This window comes from Sturnira hondurensis, unplaced genomic scaffold, assembly GCF_014824575.4.
Source record: "Sturnira hondurensis isolate 20B ecotype Veracruz unplaced genomic scaffold, ASM1482457v3 Scaffold0008196, whole genome shotgun sequence".
Taxonomy (NCBI): domain Eukaryota; kingdom Metazoa; phylum Chordata; class Mammalia; order Chiroptera; family Phyllostomidae; genus Sturnira; species Sturnira hondurensis.
The window spans coordinates 13,905,565-13,929,773 of NW_028080827.1; the positions used below are offsets into that span (position 1 = coordinate 13,905,565).

Genomic DNA, 24,209 nt, shown 5'->3' on the forward strand with positions numbered 1-24,209 from the left:
TATTTTTTATTTCTCAAAAGAAGGCATTTTCCATCTGCAAACTATTTTAGAACCTCAAGCTACATGGTTCCCAGCTACAACTGTCTAAGGCATTAGATGTCAAGGACCAAGTCCAAGGCCATGTCAGTGACCCTTAGGGGACGGAGAAGTAACTCCTGAGGCAGGGTATGGTGGTACCACAAAAGCAAACCAAGCAGACAGGTGCCACCCCTGTGAGGTGTTGGGGAGCCAATGCGCAGAGGGGAGGCTGGAGTCAGGCCACTGCTCCAGGAGGGTCAACACGACCGCTCACTACAACCTGCCCTTATTTTGCCTTCACTATTATTCAAAGGAACCCAAAGCAGCCACTGAAAGCAACTCCAAGAAATGGAGTTCAAATAAAAAAAAAAGAAGATTTAGGCTTAGAAAAAAATCATTTGAATAAGTATGCAGACTTCCAAACTGAAATTCTGAATGGGACAAGATTTTTTTTGTGGGGGTGCATAACCTCAGGATACTTGTTGAAAGAATTCAGTCACACCTCAAACACACCCATCAATAATCAAAGGGATAGCTAGCACCTGTGTGGAATTATTATTCATTAAAATATCTTTAGAATATGTCACAAGAATAAGCTTGACTGGTCCTCACCCATCTCCACCCTCTAAAATAAACAAATAGTCTTTCTGTTGAAGCCAAGTTCCTGTTTTTGGAATCAGCTTTCTGAGTTTGTCAATTAGACAAAATGAACTGATTACCCTACCGTAAAATTTACCATTGTCAATAGCAAGTCAGGTAACTCTTACCAGAAGAATATCAGTCCCTTTCAAAATGATTCTTGACAGTGAATTTTTCCACCCATGACAGCAATCCTTTCTCCTCTTCTGTTCTACTGAGGTGACTGGCCCACAAGAGGTCCATTTCCTTTGCCAATTACATGTCACAGTCCATTTTACAGTGAATCTATGACTTTCCTTTCTTTTCTCATTTCCTTTCTTTTTCAACTTTTGGACATTACTAATTAATTTCAAAGTATGCTTTCTTGAAAGCAAATATACTTTGAGAACCTATAGCAAAGTTCAAGGCGCTTTGCCCAGACAATTTCATCAATAAGGCAGGGCGATCTCAGGAATAGTGACATAATTAATAATGATGTTAAAAGGTCCGTGTGATTTTTACATCACGTCATGCTGGGGACTTTCCTTAACGGGGCTCTAAGGAAGAGACTAAAATGGAGAAAAGCAAACTTTGACGGGGGGCGGTCAGGCTGCCTTCAGTCTCACCTAGGTCAGGGAGTCAAGGGGCTGAGGAGACCTCAGTCCCAACTGAGAGCACAGAGCGTGCTCACAGCACCCTCTCCGAACCGGACAGAGGGTGCTGTGGCATTTCCATTCCTGCTGACTTCGCCAGAACCCCCTTTTTATTTAACTACAACCAAAAAACTGGAGAGAAAATTGAGAACCCTGAGGGCTAACTAACAAATGATGCATGCACTCTTGTAGGAATTTAAATTGGAATTGTTATTTGGATTACTGTTTGGCCTGACCATTGAGAGAATCATGCTAGACTCGGGGAACTGAGTTACAAAGACTTCAGCAATGGGTACGAACAGCCAGTGGGCCAAGGGGTTGGAGATCATGAGCAGCAGATCTAAGATCTAGGTGGTTTCTCCAGGAAGGTTGCCCTCACTTCCACCCAGGGTGTTACTTTTCCCTATCTGCAGCAAGCCCAAACAAGCCCTGGCAGAACGGCATAGGGACAAGAAAATAAGTAGCAGTTCCATATATTCTTTAGTAACATCAAAACCTTAAAAAAATCAAACTTTAAGAAAGCCCATTTTTTATTCCCCAAACACACCGCACTGTGAAATGGGGTGAGATATTGATAGTTCCACATGACTTCTCATGGGGAAAGCTGCAGTGTCACAAGTAACATTTCCATCCAACTCCCCCGTGTAGCCTTATCTGAACGCCCCCCCCCCCATGGCTAGATGAGAGCTGCCCAGGCCAGAAACGGGGCAGTCGGTGCTGAATGCAGTAAAAGCACCGAGCTGCCCCACAACCAAACTCTGCTGCCTCTTAGTGATTTCTGAACCAGTGGCTGANAAACACATCGCACTGTGAAATGGGGTGAAATATTGATAGTTCCACATGACTTCTCATGGGGAAAGCTGCAGTGTCACAAGTAACATTTCCATCCAACTCCCCCGTGTAGCCTTATCTGAACCCCCCGCCCCCCATGGCTAGATGAGAGCTGCCCAGGCCAGAAACGGGGCAGTCGGTGCTGAATGCAGTAAAAGCACCGAGCTGCCCCACAACCAAACTCTGCTGCCTCTTAGTGATTTCTGAACCAGTGGCTGAAGTCAGCATCCTCTTGCTATTACCATCAGATTATGACAAAGGAAGTCACCCTTTTGTGGTCCTCTTGGGTAAGAGTTTCCCTTTGGTTCTCCCTCCAGGCAGCTTCCCACACTCACTGCCTGCTGCACAATTTTGTTAGTCAGGGCAGGAGTCATTCTGACCCAACCGGAAATGTGTTATGATCAGGAGTGGGGTGACCTGGACACTGGACGCCTACTGTGTGGGAGGGGTGCTCGTGCATTGCAGCACAGAATGGCCTTTGAATGTCCTTTGTTTATGTTGTTGCTGTCATCTACCATATTAATTTTCTGGAAGAAGAATATTAGGGGCCAATATCTTCTTCCAATAAAATCACTGGCACCAGTCTTTACACCGAAATGATGCTTGACCTTCAAAGTGGTGATGTTGTCATTGCCACAAACTACTCTGAACCACTTCTCTGGCAACCGCTCTTGGTGTCAATGAGATGAGAAGACAACACTGTCACTTAATAGTCTCTCTCTCTCTTTTTTAAAAAATGGTGTGGCCTGATTTCTTCTCTTACCATTAACTATTGCTTGTTTTCAAAAATCAAATCCACTTTTCCAGAACAATGGCCGCTACAGAGAATATTAAAACATTGCTGAAGGAGTTGAAAGCAGTTCCAGAAGAGGAATTGCGTATTGGGTCTTGGCAGTGACAGTGAGTGTTTTTGGCACAAATGTTCACGAGCCTCCCCAGCTGACTGTCTTGAAGGGGCAACGTTCCTGTGGAAGCATACCTCCCCGTACATTTGTTAAAACAAATCAGCTTCATTACCTAATCATGTAAATGACTTTGGGAGGAAACTCGGGAGACTCGTATTTTATTTCTCCTTCCAATGCTGTTCAATTAGAGTGGACTTGGTGGAAATTCTGATTTCATTACCATCCCTGCTGCATTCAAGTATGCTTTCTGATGTCATGCTCTGAAATAAACTAAGTTGTTTGCAACAACTACCTACACATAAATTAGAAAATTATATGACAAGGAGTTTAATACAGCCTGCAGCTGGGACACAGGTTATTACTGAAAGTAGTTGTCGGCATGGTTTCTGGTTTTGCAGTAAAAGAAGATGACTTGAAAGGACTCAGTGGTTTTGATGCTCTCCTGGAATGAAAACATTCGGTGAGTGCACAGCATCGGGCTGTCATTAACGTCAGCCATGCGAAAACACTGTCTCCATGAACACTACCGTCACTTCCCCGGCGAGACCAGGACTTTCCACTCTCTGGCATTTCGGGCACAGTGCTGGTACTTTTCCAAAAGAGAATCTTTGGGCGATCCATTCTGAGTCCTCCAACACACACAATACTTTTCAGTTAATAGGTGGCCTGAACTTGCCAAAATCATTCAATAACCTCCATGGGAAAATGTATTCCTTTCTGCAAGTTAATGATGAAATCCTCAAACTTTGGAAGGCAAGAAGTATCAATACTACATTTAAAGGTAATACTGTGGTGGATTAAAGTACAGACATATTCGAGTAGCTTTTTATTGTTTCCCCTTGAATTTTTTGATATGCACAGTTTAATGTGATATTACTGATAACGCAGAAAAATGTTAGGTATTTTCAGTATGTCTGATGATACGTAGCATCTTTTATGTACTGTGTCTGCTGCCTGACTATGTTGTCAACGAGCAACGAAACACCACACTTCACCCCAAAGCGATGAGGACGGTGGGGTGAAGCTCGTAGTGTGAGGTGGAGGGAATGGTACACCATTAAACAACAGAGGTGTCCTCTACTTTCTTGCTCTATAATCGAGAGAAGAAAATAACGCTGTTTTCTTACGGAGGGAGTGAGCATCAGGAAGCGGTATTCACTATCCTATCACCAGGGTATTTTGTTGTTCGTGTTATTTTCCTCCCCCACCATTCATAGCCCATGAATTAATTTAAGAAACAAACAAAGCATCTGGGAACAGGCTAAGTATAAACAGTATTTGCTGCGCTCTTTGGTTTGAAACGCTCTAAAGGCAAGATACCAAATTTTGGATGAGATGTTTTGCAATTCCCCAGATATCACATATTTGTCACACTTGTGACAGTGACAGTATGCCATTTTTAATATCCCATTTTTATTGCAATGATTTTGAAATGTCCACGCTGAATTCTCACAAAGAGACTGCCTGAGTGTTGGGGAGGGGGGGACATCTGCTTACACTCTTACGTAATCTTTTTACTTCACTCATTTTCCATCTTTAAAATTATAAATTCAAACTGCAATGTCATTTTTCAGCCTCCTCTATCCCATTTTTAATCTAAAAAACAAAAAAAATAAAATTATATTTTATAGAAATACAGTCATTATCTGTATTGTGAAATACCCACTAATAGGACTCCAGGGGGACACATGTCTTGCTTTATGTGGTGTCTGATTATTTCCCAGCCATCAGTCAGATCACAAGGACAATGCAGCTCATTTTATAAAACAAAATATAAGTGATTTTTTAAAAAAAAATGGCCAAAGTACAGATTGTTTATATTGAGCTGCTTTTGACCTAGTCAAAAATATGGGAGAGGAACACCTACGACTGAAACTCTGGAAGGGAATTTTAATGTTTTAAGTTGTTCGTTCTTAACCCCAAACACATTCATTTCAGAAAAATAATGTTTAAAGCCATAAAATTTATGCTCCAGATATCAATAATTCCCCCCTTTAGTGTTCACCAAAAATAGTTTTTAAAATCTTTTCTATAAAATCCTATCTGGAAAATACCAATAGAAATGTTATCAATTATCAGTCAGTCTTTCTCCTTTGGACATTAAATGGGTTAACGCTAGGGTCAGTATACAATAAGCTTTCTCTGGAAAAAATGAATCTTTCTTAATGTGTTTTTTCCTCAAGGACAGTCAGAAAAAAAGTGGAAATAGATATCTGTGTCTATCTGCAGTGACACGCGAAGGAGATGAAGGGGTCTAACAACGCTACCTTAATTTTGAAAGAAAAGTTCAAGCAATGAATGGCTGAATTCACACCTCAAACTACACCACATACAGGCTTACAAAAATAAGTTTTCGTTTATGTGAAATCAGGAGCATCAATTTCTGAAATCGATTGCACAATTACAGAAAACAAAAGGAGCGTTTTGCAGAACCATTGCTAGTTTGCTGCTCTTTCTGCTAATTTAGATTGTGCAGGAGATTCATCGCGTGGACCACTTGTTCTTCATCACACTAAGGCAACACCTTTAGAAGCAGACAAGACAGCTATGCATAAGCAGTCTCTTTTCATAGTTTAGATTTCTGCAAGGAGATTTCACAGGATTCCATAAGTGATGTCAATTAAGTAGGAACTACAGCTCTGCAGGGAATACAACACACATTAATCTACTCATATAGAGGAGATCCACGCATATTTCTTCTCAGCATTTGGAAATGACTGGTGAGAGTGATTCAGTGCCCTTGCCTGTTGTCTTGATAATCTCATGCCTTTTAAGCAAACGGAAATGTAAAGTGCATAATGGCTTTACCACCCTGACCTCAATATGGAGTAAAATGACAGATAACAAGGAAGTAGAAGGTGGTCACTTACACAAGAAAATGATTTTGATGCCTTTGGCTTATTCTGGTCTCCGCTTAGTTACCACATCCTTGTCAGCAGATGTGGCTGTCAGTTAAAAACTGCTATGTCTAAGGTTTAAGATATTAAACATAATTTGGGTGCATGAAGAGTCATCTTTTCATTTCATAAATAATCTCAGTAAGAGTCCATTGCCCATACTAATTCTCCCCAGGAAGGGAAGTTGAAAGACCTCGAATAATCTCTCCTACTGCCTTGCAATGATGCCTTGCTGGTCTCCTTCCTCATCAGAAACTTCTTCTCTGGGCCAGACAATCATAGTTTTTGTTTTGTTTAGCATGCTCTTAAGAGCTAAATGGAACCTTTCAAGTACAGAATTTCAGACCTGTTAAGACCTCTGGGATGACCCAGTCGAGGGCTCTCACTTTTTAGCCAAGGCAACTGAGACTTTGAGAGGTAAAGTGACTGTCCTGAGACTACCCAGCTGGGATGAAATCCAGAGTGGCCATCACCACACCTGCTCACTCTCCTGCCATCGTTCCAACCAGGTTTACACTAAGTCTCCCATTTCACAGATGCGAAAACAGAACCAGTGTCAACAGAACAGGAAATCTCTCACTTGGGAGGAGTAGGCAGACTCCTATCAGGAGGAGTCTGAGGTGGCTAGCTGAGGCCTTGGCAGCTGCAGGGGCGTGGGTGGGCTGACCTTGGGGACAGGAAATGGGATAGTTCACCAGTCATGGTAGTTGGTAAGAGGCAGTAAGCTGTGGCACCTCAGACATATCTAGAGATACAGAAGCTTTACTTGCTTCTTAAAGTCTCCCTTATTATTTGTCCCAGGGTCCACCGGAAATCGAAAACCAGAGGCATTCTTAGTCCTCTCTTCCCAGTTGTCTGCTATTTTAACACCGGGACTCATTTCTCATTCCCGGAATGCTATGTCACTATGTAACTCCACATGTTTAAAACGGAAAGTGTATAAAGCAGGGGCCTGTCTTTCCTTCTCATCCCATATTCTCAGGCCCTAACTTAGTACCTGACATATAGCATGTGCTCCGAAGGAATGCATAAATTAGGGAATTCTATCACCTGCTTCTAGCATGTACTAACCCCTATACTTTTAGAGGGAGTGAAAAGGTTGTTAAAGTTATCTTAAATACCATGAAGCATTTTTTTCTAGCATGGAAACTCTATGACAAGAACCAAAATAACATAAAGGCTCCCCAATTTATCACAAAATAAAACAAATAAGAAAAATCAATGGGGGCAACCATTCTTTTCTGAACAACATTTACTAGAATCTGCAACCCAAAGATACCAAAGAAATCCACAAGGCTGGGGGCAAAAAAAGGCCATGGGAGCTGGAACTGGGGGAAAGGGGACTTCCAAAGAAAGAAAGGGGGAAACTACTCTTCTGGTGTCAAGGGCTGGTCCATAAGTGGTCCGCACAGGGATGCCCCGTGTGCACTGTCAGACGTCCAGGAGTAGTTTTAGAGATAGACAGATGGGAGCTTCAACGCTAAGTTGGCCACTTATTAGCTCAGAGATCATGGGCAAGTTATTTAACCTCTCCAGTTGGCTATTTTCTGATCTGTACCACAGAGACAAGAGCAACCATTTCACAGGGTTGTTGCGAGGCTCAAATGCAAGAATACATCTAAGCAAGTAGATCAGTGCCTGGCACACAATGGCAGCCACTATCACTATTATTATATGGGCTGTTGGTATTTTTATTTGATCTCAGATAATACTCAATAATCAAAGTTAATCTCCATCTGCTTTTTTGAACCAGGAATTACTGCTTTATCTTGGGATTATTATAAGATCAAGGTAGCAAGTGGGTTTCAGCTCATTTTCCAAGTCAGATGGGTTTCTAGGGGATGCTCAGGATGCTGGTTGAAACGCACTGTCCTGTAACTGATTGAGATGTCTGCCAAGGGTATGTGGGGCCAGGCTTGCTGGTTCTAATACTATCATTGGTAAGCCTCTTCTAGGGTCGCAGAGACTACCAGCTATGTTAATATTATATAATAAAACATAAAGAAATGGAAAGAATGGGGTAAGAGTTCAGTGGTTTGGGTCCTAATTCTAGCTCTGGAGCTAACTGGCTAAATTATTTGATTCAGTCACTTCTCCATAAAGTTACTTCCTATTCAAATCCTGTGATTTGCCAATATTGATTTTGAAAATGTCAGATATGTATATGCGTGTGTGTGTGTGTGTGTGTGTGTATGTGTGTATGGCAGAGTCTGGCCTACAGGAAGTCCTCGATGTTTATTTAAGATCATTTGAAAGGAAAGTAAAATTCCAAGACTATCATACAGAAGTGTAAAGGTTAAATATTTCCTGTCCTCATTCAAAAGTTTGACTCTCCCTACCAGTGAAGGATATTTTTGAAAGAAGAAAAAAAAGATTACAATATTTTTGGCACTAAAAAATACTCAGCTAATGCTGAGGGATGCTCCAAGAAAGACAAGGCTGTTGAGAATATGGCGGCCCTTTAATAACCAAGGCACCATTTAAAAATAGCTGGAATTAATTACAGAGCTAATGACCCATTGAAAGGCTTATTTAAATACCAAAGCCAGCACCGAACAATCATGGAAAATATGGCTTAAAAGGGTTTTAGAGAGCAGAAACCAGGAACAGCAGATGAAACAAAACCCACATTATCCTAGAACACTAGCTACTTTGGTGAGGAACACTCAGGATGTGAGAATCTCAGGGGAGTTCTCATACTGGGTAAGAGAAGCCACTAGGATCAACAAAAAGACAAGAAGATGACATACGCAGTCACAGTCACCTGCCTGGAAAAGAAGGGCCTCTATTCAGCCTTCACCCGACAGGAGAACCCTTCACAAACGGCTCCCCGCCCCGCACCCCCCCCAGGCTTCCTTTCCCCCCTCCCACTCTGTTTTTCCGACACACCTACCCATTTCTAATGTGCCATAGGCTAAAATGAGAATTTCCACAGAGAGGAAAATATGTGTTTTAATAAGTCTCGGTGGCTATTTTTGAGCAGCATTATCTCCATGAGCTTCCTGTGTCTCGGTCCTCTGTGCCTCACAGCCACACCATCATAAGCCAAAGAGGAGGTGATAACCTGCTTTGGAGTGTCCTACTTGCCAGGCAAAAGTGATACCACTGCAGTTCTTAGCTTCTCTCTGTACCCAAACGGCCTTTCTGTACATCAGTACCCAGGGAGTACACTGGGTGGCCGGAGTTGGAACGGTTTCATTACTTCATTCATGCCCATTTATTAAACGCATTACTCTCACCCTTATTTGCTCTGCAGCCCAGACGGGCCTTGTAGTTGCCTTGTTAAGTTAAAAATGTAATGGAATCAAAAGGTTCCAAAGCCTCTGAGCTCTCAACATGGGGGTGTGGGGGTGGGAGCGAGGCACTCTTGACGTATATTGGTTTCAAGGAGCAAATATAAATTTGAGTATAAATTGCTGCTCACAATAATGCATTTAAACCAGCAATTATTTATACTGTACTACTCGAGAAACCCTATAATTATTCTGAAAGCGCTTGCCAATGTCTACCCTGTTTCATAATTGCCAACACAGCCTTGTTCAAAAGAATTAGTGGCTATGTTAAAATTCTGTTTGGTGTTATGTTACTGTTTGAAATGAGAAATGATTGCACCATGTTGCGATAGTCAAGCCGAAGGAGGCCAATAAAGGGATAAAAAAAACCACTGTCCTGTATTCACAGGTGGGAAGGAACGGGAGGGGGTGGTTGGGAGGACTCTCAAGCTGCTTCAGTTTTTTTTCTATTTCTTTTCTAAGAAATACTGTCATCTTTTGAGTACAGCGACTTTCAGGAAACTTTGAACAAATGTGTCAAGTGGTAGTTATCTGAAAGAAGATAACCCACCTCCCTCTCTTCCCCACTCCCACCTGCCCAGAAAATATCTTTCCCTTCCGGCCTTGACTCCTGATATTCGTAAGCGAGTCTGTGATTGTGGAGCCAGAGCTTATGCATCTCGAAACATCCATCTGTGGAGGTCACTTGGTTTTGTTGACCTATTTTTTTTTTGCCACATCTTCCTGTTACCCAAATCCCCCCTCTTGACATTGTGGTCCTTCTACTTTCTAATGAAGAATGAACAGCAGAGGGAGTTCGAGTTATCTGTAATGAAAGCGTTCAAAGTCTCTGGCACTCACTTCAAGTTCGTGGTTAGGAAAAATGGGATGTATCCTGGGTGTCTGTCTCTCATCTTGACTGTGAGCTCCGTTTCCTCATTGACCCACTCAATTGTGGACGAGGGGCTCTGCGTTCCCCAGCCATTCCCAAATGAGATCTACTCTCAACACTGAAGGTGCTGCAGACAGTTTCATAAATAGAAACAGGGAGGAGGAAAATCTGTCCTAAGCAACAATGTCTGAATTTAAATCATATATCGCCGCCCATACCCCCTCTCTTTTATGAATACATCATGAAAAAGTAGAGAAGTAAGACAGTTGTCTGAAAATAAGTTTTGTATTCCTTATCTAAATATTTTAGATATTTAGGTATCTAAATATCTAAATATCTTTCTCCTACTCTGAGTGTCCAGGCTATCTTCTCAGTTCTGTTTGCTCGGCAGGGGACGATCCCGCCCACTTCTCAGGTGTGGTGGGCGAATGTGCCTGAGGGTCACAAGCCGAAGTGAGGATCCCATGAATCCGCTGGCCACAAACGAGGTCTTCTAAGCCTGGAAATTTATAACTTCCCCCTTTCTTCATGATTTTAGGGCCCACTGGAGACCTCATCTTTGAGTCAAACACCACTTCCTCCTCAAAGCCTTCTAAAATGAAGAAACCTTGCAAATTACAATAGATGTTTCCCTTCACCATTCAGGTATCCAGTCTGAACTTCGTCTTCCTTTTATGAATATGTTGCTTGCCCTTTTTCCCCTTCAGGAACACTTGTGTGTCCACTCCAATTCAATGATACATGACAAGGAACAGATTTATTGAAGCATACATTTCTGCATCTCCCCCAAGTGCCTGAACCTCCCCAAATGCTTGGCCAGCAATGCGTACCCAATAAATACCCTTTAAATAGCTAAAACTCGCTCCCTGATTGAATCCCACTGTCACTGGATAGATGTTAGTCTCCCTTTGTTCTACAGAAATTTCTCCTCCTCTTACTTGCTGGCAGAAAGAATTTTCTGCTACCTGTATTCTTCTTTTTTTTCCACTTAGTACTCTGACTCTGTGAAGGTTGAACTTGAAGTTGCCATAGAAAAATCTGCATTACCCCTCTACAGCCATGCCTAAAACAAACCCATTTTCTTCAGTAAGATTAAAAAAAACTGTGTAGTTACCCGGGAGCTAGCAAGTGGGAGCTTTTTGGACCAAGAAGAGGACATGTGACATGACACGTGGTTTGGCCTCCATTTGGAAGGAGCAAAAATCACAGAGCTCGCAGTTACATGACAGGAAGGGCCAGGGGAGTGAACACGGTGCTATGGCTAAGTTACCTCGTACTCTTAGGTAATGAGATATAAGCTCAGCCTCGCTGGAGTTTCAAGAGTCACCAGAGTCAACTGTTACAGACTCTGGGGTGTGAGGACAAACACCGGAAATTCTGTCCTCCCCCTCAAGTCTGTGAAGCCCATGGTTCATCAGAAGCACATTGCCTTTGGCTACATGAGAAACATGTTGTAAATTGGAAACAGATAGAAGTTATTTTCTAGATAGTTCTCTCAAAGAGTTTGATGAGGTAAATTCTCCTAACTTCAGAAACCTTTGTGAACATTATCTGTTAGAGCATCACCAGAGCAAAGAACAGGAATCTCGGCTAAGTAGAGCCCTAGTAAGTCATTTGGGATAGCTACATTTTCAAATAGCTGAAGTTTTATCCAAGCAAGCACACTGAAGCAAAGGAAGTGGTTCTCGTAAATATTTTTTATGGAAAATTCCTAAAATCATGACATTTATTTTTCATCCAAGAGCATAATTTACTCTTTCCTGATAATGCAGTCTTATTATTATAAAATAGTTTAAAACGCATCAGAAACTTACCCCCCAAAACTACATAATTATTATTTTTGCTGCAATGCTCTGAAGGCCTACTAGGATTTATATGACATTTTGCCTCCAAACTAAATGCTCCAGTATGTTGATTTTTTAAGAGTTTTTTCCCCTCCATTATTAGTTCCATCTGGAGTCACATACTCGATCTAATGAGGCCATCCTACTTACAACTAATATCTCATCTTAGGATTAGCCACGTGCTTGGAACCTGACCAGATAACCAAACTTGTCAGACGACCTGTGCAAAACCATTATAATGGGATGTATTGGGTCTACAGGGATGTCCTCTGAGTCAAGGACATGAGCTGCAGCGTTTGAACTTTGGGACTCTGTTTTGGCAGCCCAAAGAACTATCTGCTTACTTCCTACGTTCTCAGATGGTTCCTGATAGAAGAGGTTGCAAAAGGACAAGTTCACCATAGGAAAGTATTGCTGGATTAGGAAGGCAAAAATGGTACCTGAAAGACTGTGTTCTCCAAATGACCCAGAGAAAGTGTGGTGCAGAGAGCAGACCATTATTTGCATTATGATCTTTGGTCATTATTAAAAGCTCATTTGCTTTGAGAAAGTTTCCCAATCTATTCTTAATGTCATCACATACAAATGTTTTAAAGAATGGCAAATTGATTTAATATGACTTAAGACAAATTTTATGCACTCCCCCCCAAAATATTCCAAGCCAAATATGTATACATTATAAATTCTGGCTGTTTTTTTTCTTTATTACAGGTAATCAAAAATTACTATAGTTGCTTTTTCTAAAAGAAGCAACTTGAGTTATAACAAGCAGTCTATGAATAATTTGAATTTGAGGTTTTAGTTTATTTTTAGACCGTGTCAATCAATAATATGTAGTCCATATTGGGAAAACAAAAATTTATCAGAGCAAGTCTTTATTCTGTTCCCTACGAGGCTGTGTTCAATTTCAATCTCTCCAGAGAATCTGACTGACCTCTTAAGGTGGTTTAAGTTGATTATACAGTCACAGATTGCAGTCTGGCTGTATGTTGAAATGCATGTCACTCTAAAAAATAACACTGAAGACATCAAAATTATAACTAGACTATAGAACAACCATCATTCAGAAGCACCTGAAATCTAGCTGAATGGAAGCCCTACAATTAAGAATATAAAAAAGAAGCCACATTGAGAGTGGTAGGAGGGGTGGAGATGTAGAATGGGATATTCCCGCACTCATATGTGGTGGACACAAATCAGGAGGGTTATCAAGGCTGCAGAGGTCCCCACTAAGGAACATAGTTACATGCCAGGCCCTCCAGCCTGGGGTTCCAGTGCCAGGAAGAGGAGTCTCCATAACCTCTGGCTGTAAAAACCACCAGGAATTGTGGCCAAGGGGAGCTACTGGAGTCCCAGGCAATTCCTCTTACAGGGCTCACCAGTGGACTTACTTAGACTCGTTCCCTTTGAGCTCCAGTGCTGGGGCAGCAGCTCAAAGGGGACATACGATGAAGAACTGAATTGTCTGGCATCTGGGCGAGAGCTGGAGGGGCAGTTTTCTCCCAGAAAGAAGTGCTGACAGAGGCCCTTAGTCCTTTTCCTGAGCCCTCTTCCTACAGAACCGACAGTCAGGTGCCACATCTGAGTCTCCACCACCTGAGTAAGTCTGTTAGTCCTGCCCTGGTCGTTCCCTGAGACTCTGTCTCACTCAACTTGTGGGCCCACCCGAGATGTCTTGGATCATGCTTCAGACTTTTCTAAAATCTCTCACACAAGTAGCACCTGGCCTTGGTGTGCCTGTACCTCTTGCTAAGTGCCCCCAGGCTGGGCTCTAGCAGCATCTGGACTTGGTTTGCAGCTTGGCTTCTTCTGGGCACTTCTGAGCCCAGCACAAATATTGCCATCTGCAGACCACTTTGTAGCTCATGCTGAGAGGCCCAGGGGCAAACACAGGGGCAGATGACCTTGGCCTGAACCTTTCAGAAGGCCCCAGAGCCAGCATACCCAGTGGACAGCTTCAGATCACATAGCAGCACCACACGACCATCTCTACAAGAGACACACTCAAGGGGTGAACCCAGCAGGAATGAGAGGTCCTCTGAAATAAGTCCTGTTCCATGGGGTGGGATCCTGCACTGTTGATCCTCCATAGTGATCCCAGCCAGTCCCTGAAACCAATCAGCCTGGGGGCAAGCCCCTTCCATTAACTGTGCCCAATAGCAATCAAGGCTCAACTATAACAGGAGAGTGCACACAGCCCACGATGGGCATGTGCACCTGAGTCCCTAGCCCGGTGAATGGGAAGACTGCGCTACAGGTTCCTATAGGATATCTACTGCATTGGGCCACGTCTTCAAACCCAGAGAACAGCAGCTGTACCTAATATACAGAAACAAACACAGGGAAGCAGCCAAAATGAGGAGCTGGAAACAGGTTCAAAGTGAAAAAAACAAGAAAAAGAACTAGATGAAACGGAGACAAGCAAACTAATAGATACAGAGGTCAAAACAGTGATCCTAAGGATGTTCAAGGAACTTAGTGAGAACTTCAACAGCAGAAAAAAGAACCAGTCAGAAATGAAGGATGCACTAATTGAAATGAAGAATAATTTACAGGGAATCCACAGTAGAGAAGATGAAGTAGAGAACCAAATCAGTGATTTATAATATGAGGATGCAAAAAACACCCAATCATAACAGCAAAAAAAAAAAGAATAAAAAAAATAAGGATAATGTAAGGAGTCTCTGAAACAACTTCAAATGCAGCAACACTTACATCATGGGGGTGCTGGCAGGAGAAGAGAGCAAGAAACGGAAAACCTGTCTGAAAAAATAACAACACAAAACTTCCCTCACCAGGTGAAGGATACACCCATACACACCCAGGAAGAGCAGAGTCCCAAACAAGATGACCTCAAAGAGGCCCAAACCGAGACACATCATAATTTAAATGCAAAAGGTTAAAGACAAAAAGAAGTTTAAAAGTGGAAAGGGAAAAGCGGTCAATCACCTACAAAGGAGCTCTTATAAAACTATCAGCTTATTTCTCAACAGAAACTTTGCAGGCCAGAAAGGATTGGCAAAAAAAAAATAAAAAAAAAATTCAAAGTAATGGAAAGCAAGGGCCTACAACCAAGATTACTCTGCTCAGCAAAGACTTGGAATCATTTAGAATCAAAGGACATGAAAAAGCTATGGGGTTTCATTACCACCAAACTAGTATTATATGAAATATTAAATGATCTTCTTTGAAAAAAAGGAGGAAAAAAAGATAAAAAATATGAACAGTAAAATGGCAATAAATACATACATACTTATCAACAATCAACTAAAAAACAAAATAAATGAACAAGCAGAACAGAAACAGACTCAGATACAGAGAATAGTTTGATGGTTGCCAAACGGCAAGGGCATTGGGTAAAAAAGGTGAAAGGATTAAAAAGTACAAATTGGTAGATGCAGAATAGTCACGGGGATGTGAAGTACAGCATAAGGAATATAACCAATAACACTCTAGTAACTACATATGGTGGCAGATGGGTGCGAGATTTATGGGGATAATCACTTAGTAAGTTATACAATGTCTAATCACCGGGGTATATGCCTGAAACTGATATAATATTGTATGTCACCTGTGACTGAAAAATAGCAAAATGATTAAAAAAAAACAACACTGAGGAACAAGGGTGCTTTTCTAACATTTTTTAAATTTGCTTTTTCTTTTCAAGAGTGCTTCCCAAAGCACTCAAACTCACGGGACATAACCGGGGTCAGCCTGCCCCCGCCACACCGTTGGTATCTGATGGACACAGGAACGGAGCTGCCAATCCATTTTTCCGACGTTTATGCTTAATGACCACATTCAAGCGGTTCTCCGTCCTCTACTGCGGCTGCTTAGGCACTGTCAGTCTGCTCTTCGCAGCAGCTGCTAATATTTAGCTGTAATTTTAGGCTGAAAATTGTTTCCTTTTTACAAGTTACACAGGCTTACTGAACAAAATTCAGAAAATACAGAAAAGTATAAAGGAAAAAAATGTTTTCATAGTTTCTACTCAAAGAGATACTCCATGAAGGCGTTAATAATGTGCATGACTATATCCACGCATCTCCACACACAAACACACACGTGTTGGCGATGACGCTTTAAACTGTTTCTGTACATGGGGAGTTTTACATTGTATTTTTTTAAATATTGGAAAATGCAAGAAAATTCTAAATAATTGAGACATAACTGTAATTGTTACAAGAAAATGTTCAACTCTGAACTTTGCCATGAATATAAGAATTTCGCCCCGTGTTACAGATCCGGGCAAACTGGAGGAGGATGCTTTGACCATACGATGGCTCCCAAGGGTCTGGGCCCCCTTCCATAATGTAATAGATTCCAAATTGTAAAATACCAATTCATTTTTAAAAGGGTCAGACAAAGCAGAAGGAAAGCAAACGTCAACCCAAACTATATCAGTAGGAGTTGAAATTCTCCCAAAGTTGAGCAGAGTCAGCCTACCACAGCAAAACCACAATGAGGTGAATGCTGAGGTATTCAGACAAAAATCCCTGTTACTGAAACAAACCACAAATATTTGCTTAGCACCTACTATGTCCAAGATTCTGACTCTGCAAACACAAGGAGTGCCAGACAACCACCCAGCTCTTTATGCTTCTTTGTCTAACTAGGTGCACCTGAGGTTTTCCCCATGGGATTTCACTTTTTGTATTTTGGCTGAAGTATACATTTATATTGATGGATAGACGATATTAAACAGGCTTTTCAACTAACAGTATCTCACTTCACTTCAAAATGAAGTCTACCTTGTGAGTTTGATTAGGGAAACTTCAGGAGATTTTAGCTCTTATCTACATAATTTCAAGTACTGCAGTGGTCACAAACACTTAGAATTTCTGCCTGCCACTTGTATACATCTTAGAAAATTTTCCTTGAACCTCAGTTTCTTCATGTGTAGCACGGAGATCTTACACTACACCTCACCTCACCTCACCTCACCTCACCTCACCTCACCTCACCTCACCTCACTGTGTTCTAAAAACTAAATGAGATTGTGCAGTACTTGGGGAATTGGGCACTCTCAGTAAACGGCAGCTCTCATTGAACACCCCAAAGAGTCTGCTAGGAAACGGACTCCCCAGAGGTTCACCATGGCTCTTCCTGTGTGGTTACACGACAGACCTTGTTTATCAGAGGACACAGACCCCAGTTCACTGCGGTTCATTCTTAGTGGTCACTGGGATATTCGTTCCCATACAAGGACACTACAGGTGACAGTGGCCTACATACGAACAGAAAGCAAACACGGCACTCAGGATGGGACGAAACGCTCTCAGAGTGTGCCCTGGGCCTGGGTCCGGCTTTCACTCTGTCCTCTCGGGTGTGGGCCTCCTAATGTGAGCATGCCCGTCCCCACCACACACTTTTCTTTAGCCTGTGAATTGGTGTCCAAACAATGAATCCAACCTCTGAGAAATACACAGGCTTACCATCAGTATATGGTGCAGCCGTGGAGACATGGCTGAGAGGCTCTGGGCTTAGACACCTAAATTCAAATCTCAGTTCCCACTGCTCTGTGATCTCAAACTCAGTTTAACCTCTCTGATCCTCAGTTCCCTTCACCTGTAAAAAGGAGATAACTCCGACAGAGTTGCTGAAAGGTAAATGTGATCAGGCATGTCGACTGCTTAGCCCAGCCCCTGGTGTATAGCGAAGATTCAACCACCATCAGCTTGTGCTGATATTGTTGCTGACTTCACCCTAATAGGGTGCTCTTCACATTTGTTCACGAAATCAGGTCGTGTTTTGGAGCTAAAAAAGTTTTGTTACTTGCAGTCATGACAACTTGGAGAGAACTGTCCATACTTTCTCATCTAGTTACTTTTACCTGCACTTGTGAGAGAGCTGACTAGGGTTGGGGCACAATTGCGGGCTGCAAAGTACTGTTTTCCTGGATTCAATGCCTCCCGAGGCCTAATAAATCTCATCTTTTGGTCTCATTAGGACAATCGTCTAACCAAGAAAGATGGGCCCACAAGAGCCGGTCATCTTTGACTTGTTGAACTTTCAGTGAGTTTATTTTTCAAATACATTTCAAAGATGAAGAATCAGAGAGAACACTAAATTTAAAACTATTTTCCCTACGTAAAATTATAATTATTCTAAGAAAATTATGTGAGAGCATAAAAGTATCGATAGTTAAATAACTTGATACCTGATGACGCCTGAGTTAAAACTCTGTAAGCAGTGCAATAGAAGGGGCTTTCACTTAAATGCCACAATCACCTGCTTACAAACTGCTAGGGGTGAGCAGTGACCATGCTGTGAGCTCACTGAGTGTTATCTACTGTGTTCTACCGACATCTCAGCGAAAAGACAGGGTGTTCCTGAAACCTCAGTCTCTGCTTCCATCCATCGGTGCTTTCAAGAAGAACATTGTCTTCTTTTGATATGAGCTGATTTTAAGGGACAATGGAGGTTTAACAGAAAACAAAATTCTGTTTAGATAAAATTGGTGTATTCCCAAGAATTCTTCCACAAAGGTAAATTCCACAGATAAAACACTGACTTCTCTGCATTTTTAATGTAACTTAATATATATATGTTTTTTGTTTTAAAAGAGCTGTTTTTTTGTAACCAGACGCTCAAGTACTGTTGCCGTTCAACAGTGGGGAAGGTGGGAAAATCATTCTGCAAATGCAACTCGCAGTGTGTATATTATACATGATCTATATGTATGAATTCGTGAGCTGAGGCATTTGGAATACATGGTTGCTTGAATAATGAGATAAACTGCATTTGTCCAATATCTTCCCATTTATATCACATAAACTTGCCTTATTCAACAACCAGTTCTGTCATTCACAATGGTCTTTTTCCAAATTGATCTGTTTCATGTTAAAATGAGTGATAAAGGCCATTTTTGGGAAATCAGCTACAGTCCTCCACTCTACCAGCTGAGCTACTGGCCTAAGGGACTAGAGGCAGGTTTTTAATGGGCTAGGTAGCAGGCAACGTCAACTTCTGAAAGCATAACCTAATAGAGATAACAATTATTAGCCATATCATCTACATAGAACCAGGATCATAAGAAACTCAGTTTGGTTCAAAGACCTAGTTCCACTACTCCTTAAAAATAATTTAGCTAATTGTGATGTGACCTGAGTTGAGAAAGTCAACACATCCCCTTGAACAACCACTCACACACCTGAGGAAACTGAACTGTCCTTGGACGCAGGCCAGGTGTTTGAAAGGGTTTACAAATGTCCCTCATCTCTTGGCTTGAGAACTGAAGTTGATTCTAATACAAGTGTCTTGCCCACCTACCCCCTTGATGCTGGTAGGTTGTTCAGTGGGCATGTGGGTGACATGATGCAGAATCGAGACTAGAGTTCTATAATTAACATACACTCATAGGGACACTCTAAAAAATAGGTTGCCAAGGAAAGTATTCTTATTAGGCAATGTCATCAAGAATTAATTGGTTAATGTCTACATAGCCCAAGTATATATAAATAATGTATGATTATTATAATTATGGAGAGCAGTTCAAATTCCACTTCTGGTTCCAAGAGTAGTAATTTATACATCTAAGTATAGATGCAAATATTTAACTGTGTAAAAATACTTATTTTAATGCTATTTCAAAAGTTTAATAAGTATTACTCATCTCCCAAGTTTTACCTTTTCTCTTAATAAAAGGCCTTAAATGATGCAAAAATCAAAATTCCATTTCTTTAACGTTATTATTTTTTTGGAAAATTTGGTTACTACATGCAAAAACTGCCACATTAACCAGAGCACATACTGGTGGGTGGTTAAGGAGCAGGTGAGTTAAATTTGCCGAAAGCTAAGTTTGTGTGGAGGAGAGAACAGTAAATAGGTTGGGTCCCTTACCTCCCAGTCATGTATGTCACCTGAGGTAAAATAGATGGATGACTGAATGAGTACATGGTAAGTTGTAGAGATCACGACAACAGAATGTAACAATCCGGGTTTTCTGAGAGATGATTCAGGAAGATCATTCGTCATTTGACTGGGCCATGGAGAATAAATATCACAGTTCAGTAGAAAGTGGAAGCTGAGATGGGCGGGCAAGTAAGGCAGACATCCTGGCATGAGCATGCATAGTGTGTTAAAAGAGAGGCTTTGCTGGAAAATAACCTCTGGGTAGGAGGGTGGTGCTCTGCTGGAAAATGCACAGGAAGACGCCTCATACCTCCCGCTGTTACTTCTGCCCGGAGCTCCTCTCTACTGTGCCAGAGGCAAGGGCTGCCCCAACCGTGGGGAGGTGGAACCACCAGGCAGCCTCTGTGTGATGCCAAAATAGGCCCCAAAGGCCTCTCCTGCCTGTGAGAACCTTCAAACACCTCCACAAATGGTACAGGAGTGAAGGCTCCTCTTTCTGCACTCTCTATTACTGATGGCGGAAAGAGGACATGAACTTGCATGATCTACTCTCAAGACCCAAACCTCCCCATTCCCATTCCCTGGCCAACTGTGGTGTCAGGATGCCTCTGAGGACAGAAGAAGCTGCTTTTCCACAGCCAGGCAGGGGAGAGGTCCAGTCTGGGCGTCACGGGGAGAGCGGGGCTTGCTCTCCCCAACACCTGGGAGGTTGGAAGCAGGCCAACCAAGATTTCAGAATACATCTGACCACCTTCCAGCGCCTCTCTGTCCGCCAACTCAAAGGCCTCTGACGTCTAAGTTTACTCATCTGAGAGCTTCTTTCATGTCTCCTCTAACACAAGTTTACCTGGAATCTAAGCATGGTTATTCTACTGGCAATCAATCAGTATGAGATTCTGTATGTCTTCCTGGTATAAGTAAAAGTGACAAGTTTCTTTTTGTGGGGGAGGAGGGAGCAGTTGTTGAATGACAAAACCAAGAAGTAGGTAAAAGTTGACTGAAGAGTTTTGATATTTTTTTTCAAATGGATTTTGGGTTGGATTGGTTTTGAGCTAAGAAAAAACTGTCAAGATTATGGCATTTCCTGGAGTGTAACATAGATAGGCTGATAATATGACTGACAAAATCATATTTCTGTGGTTAGTGTCTTTTCACACTTTTTTCTTCTAGCATATAGAATCTAACCATCTCTCTGTGGCTGAATTAAATTAATCAACGAAAGTGGCTTTTTTTGCACCCCTGCTCAAGAGAAAACAAAGGCTCCATTTAAAACAAAATCTCCAATCCAAGTATTCTGAATGATGCTTGGCAAATACATAATAGATGCTCAATATGATTTAGCTTATAACAACAGATATTCTAGTCCTCATGATACTTTGGGGGATGGTTAAAAGTGAAAACAGGACACCAGCAACGAGACATGACAATTGGTCTCCTCATTCACTAAATAATGAGTAAACAAAATAGCAGTCACCCACCAAAACAGAGATCATGTTCACAGTAGGGACAGCTCAAAAGGATGCGTCGGCTTGAACAGGGGGAGGGTGAACAATACCGGGGTAAAAGAGGGACAAGGATAAGGAGGGTTCTGAGTAAGTAAAACCTACTGGTGACAAAGAACGACAGAGAGCAGGGCTGGGCAGCTGAAGCATCCTTTTATTCGCCAATCAATGGGAGCTATTCAGGCCGATATGGTTTGATTTAGCAGATATTAACTGCAGCTAAAGCGATGCAAATACGTCAGCGAAAGAAGAGGAAGATAAACAGGAGAAACCCACACTGGCTAACAAAACAGAGAAGAGAACAGAGACTGACATTTAAAGACCAGATTAAAAGGATAGGAAAGACTAGAGAAAAGTAAGACGATGTGAGCATGACATCCTCAGACAGAAGAGAGGTGAAAGGGACAGACCCAGTGATCCCCTGCCTATGAGACTCAGAGGAGAGAGAGGATGATTGATCATGGATCACAGGTCACACAAATACAGCACAGGCACTTAGCCTATATTTGTTGAAATAACTAAACATACACGAACAGTTCCTTTCTGGATATGAGGATATAACTTAAGATTTTTCTATGACACTGTATTAACAAGTTTTTCACCTTCTGGAGATGCTAAAAGACACTGACAGCTTTAATGATGATGTTTCAACAACTGGTTAGAGAAACTCCTGTGAGCCTCATCTTGTACCCCTGATGCTGGTCCTGTCCTCGATTCAGTAGGGGGGTCACACTATGGTAGCTAGAGCACTGCCCTGAGAGTCCAGAGACCAGGGTTCCAAAACTGGCTTTGTGGTGACACAGGGCCAGCGACTTAACCTTTCTGAGTTTTCCTTTCCTCCGGAGTAACAGGAGTGACCTGGACTAGGTAACTCTCCGGGCCCTCTAACAACCCTCTGCACACAACGAAGTGCATTACCACACTAATCCGTACTTCTCTCGCTCTGTCTCCATCCTGCCTACTGTGCCCAGAGTTGAATGGCAGAGAGGAGTTCCCCCACCCTCCTCACTTTGCCTGATAGTGCCTCGTCAACAGCTCTTTATATAATCAATTCTGGAAGTGTTTACCCATCTGTATTGTCTCGGGTTGTTATTTACTGTTTCTGCAATTTTTTTTAAGGAGGGAGGGGAGAAGACTGGGAGGAACTTCCACGTGTGTCTCCCGGAGAGACCACAGCAAACAGCAGGAATAGATCTTCACAATACTCAGCAGGAAGGGACCCTGTTCTGTTGGCTTCTCGGTCAAAGTTTGAACTGAATTCATTGTGATGGCGTATTGGAAGGGGTTTCCTGTGTTTTCCTGGGCTTTTAAAGACTTAATTAAAGCTACGGTGCATATGGTCTTTGTGCTGCTACTCTTAGGTGGATTTTTTCCCTTTTCTAAATATAAATACAAATAATTGTGCAATTGGATACCTGATAAAAATGTCTGGCCTAATTACTAAAGAGTAAAGCAGGCTTAACACCTTGCTGACAGCACTTTTTAATCTGATAATATTACATGGAAACTCTTCGCTGCACTCTTAGATAAAGCATGAGCAGAGGAAAAAAAAAAAAACGTGACAGGGGAGCAGGGAGACTGATTCTAGTCCTTAACCAGCCATGAGTTATCCCAGCCTGGGATTTAATCTCCCAACCACCAGACTTGTGAAGTAAACGTATTGGACTCCATGACTTCTCAGGTTGCACATAGGTCTAATATCCTATAAGCTACCTGACTAGCTAAGGGACTGTTGTTTTTAGCTATGTCACCTTCCATGATCAAAATTTTGCTCCCAACTGGGGAACTATCCAAACTCACTCATTAGAACACTGTGCTGAAACATAAATTGACCTCACCGCTTTTCCGTTACCTTGTTAAGAAGTAATAATCTGATAAAAATGTGCGGTGTGAGGGTAACTGATATCCAGAGAACAATATTCCAACTTAAACATATCAGAGCATTCTTAAGAGGTTGGAAACCCTAGGACTCTGAGATGGGAAGAGGGAGGTCTGACTTCTAAGTGCNGCAGGGAGACTGATTCTAGTCCTTAACCAGCCATGAGTTATCCCAGCCCTGGGATTTAATCTCCCAACCACCAGACTTGTGAAGTAAACCTATTGGACTCCATGACTTCTCAGGTTGCACATAGGTCTAATATCCTATAAGCTACCTGACTAGCTAAGGGACTGTTGTTTTTAGCTATGTCTCCTTCCGTGATCAAAATTTTGCTCCCAACTGGGGAACTATCCAAACTCACTCATTAGAACACTGTGCTGAAACATAAATTGACCTCACCGCTTTTCTGTTACCTTGTTAAGAAGTAATAATCTGATAAAAATGTGCGGTGTGAGGGTAACTGATATCCAGAGAACAATATTCCAACTTAAACATATCAGAGCATTCTTAAGAGGTTGGAAACCCTAGGACTCTGAGATGGGAAGAGGGAGGTCTGACTTCTAAGTGCCATCCATGAGCTTCCACAGGTCTGCAAAAAAGGTATATCCTCCTGTTCCTCAATACCAGTGATTTGAATTTTAGGACCCGAAGGTAAAGTAGCAAAGTGGAGTACCCTTAAGTGTAGAAAGAAGCTCAGCTAATAGAAAGTGGATTCATGCGCTGGACAGACGCTGTACTGCTTTTCACATGGCAAGTACAAGGCGAGGAGGGGAGAATGACTTAGAAATTTCTACATCAAGAAGAAGGAAGAATCCCATAAGAAGCCAATCACAAAATGAGAGTAATATCTCATATTTAAATGATCTTTCCCCCAAACTTGAATAATTTGGGCATATTCAACAACAAGATGTGTGGGAAGTATAACCCTAAAGGTTTAATAAGCTCAAAGCTATTATAGATGGTTGGATTGTCCTGCCTTTATCACTGGTATCCAGACAAAAAGAGTGGCATTTAAGTCATCCTTTCCACCATTTAAAAAATATC

At 41.9% G+C, this 24,209-nt stretch overlaps 1 protein-coding gene across 4 annotated transcripts in view; it reads right to left on the bottom strand.

The window, feature by feature from the left end:
* RORA (RAR related orphan receptor A) overlaps positions 1-24,209 on the bottom strand; it is a 697,371-nt gene that overhangs the window by 46,929 nt on the left and 626,233 nt on the right. The window contains exon 1 of one of the 4 annotated variants that reach the window (XM_037054027.1): positions 3,388-3,756. The exons of the other annotated variants lie outside the window; for them this stretch is intronic. Within the exon in view, the coding sequence (XP_036909922.1) occupies positions 3,388-3,646 (259 nt within the window). The 5' untranslated portion in view covers positions 3,647-3,756. Of the gene's footprint in view, positions 1-3,387; positions 3,757-24,209 lie in introns of those variants that run through there. 4 annotated transcript variants of the gene reach the window in all.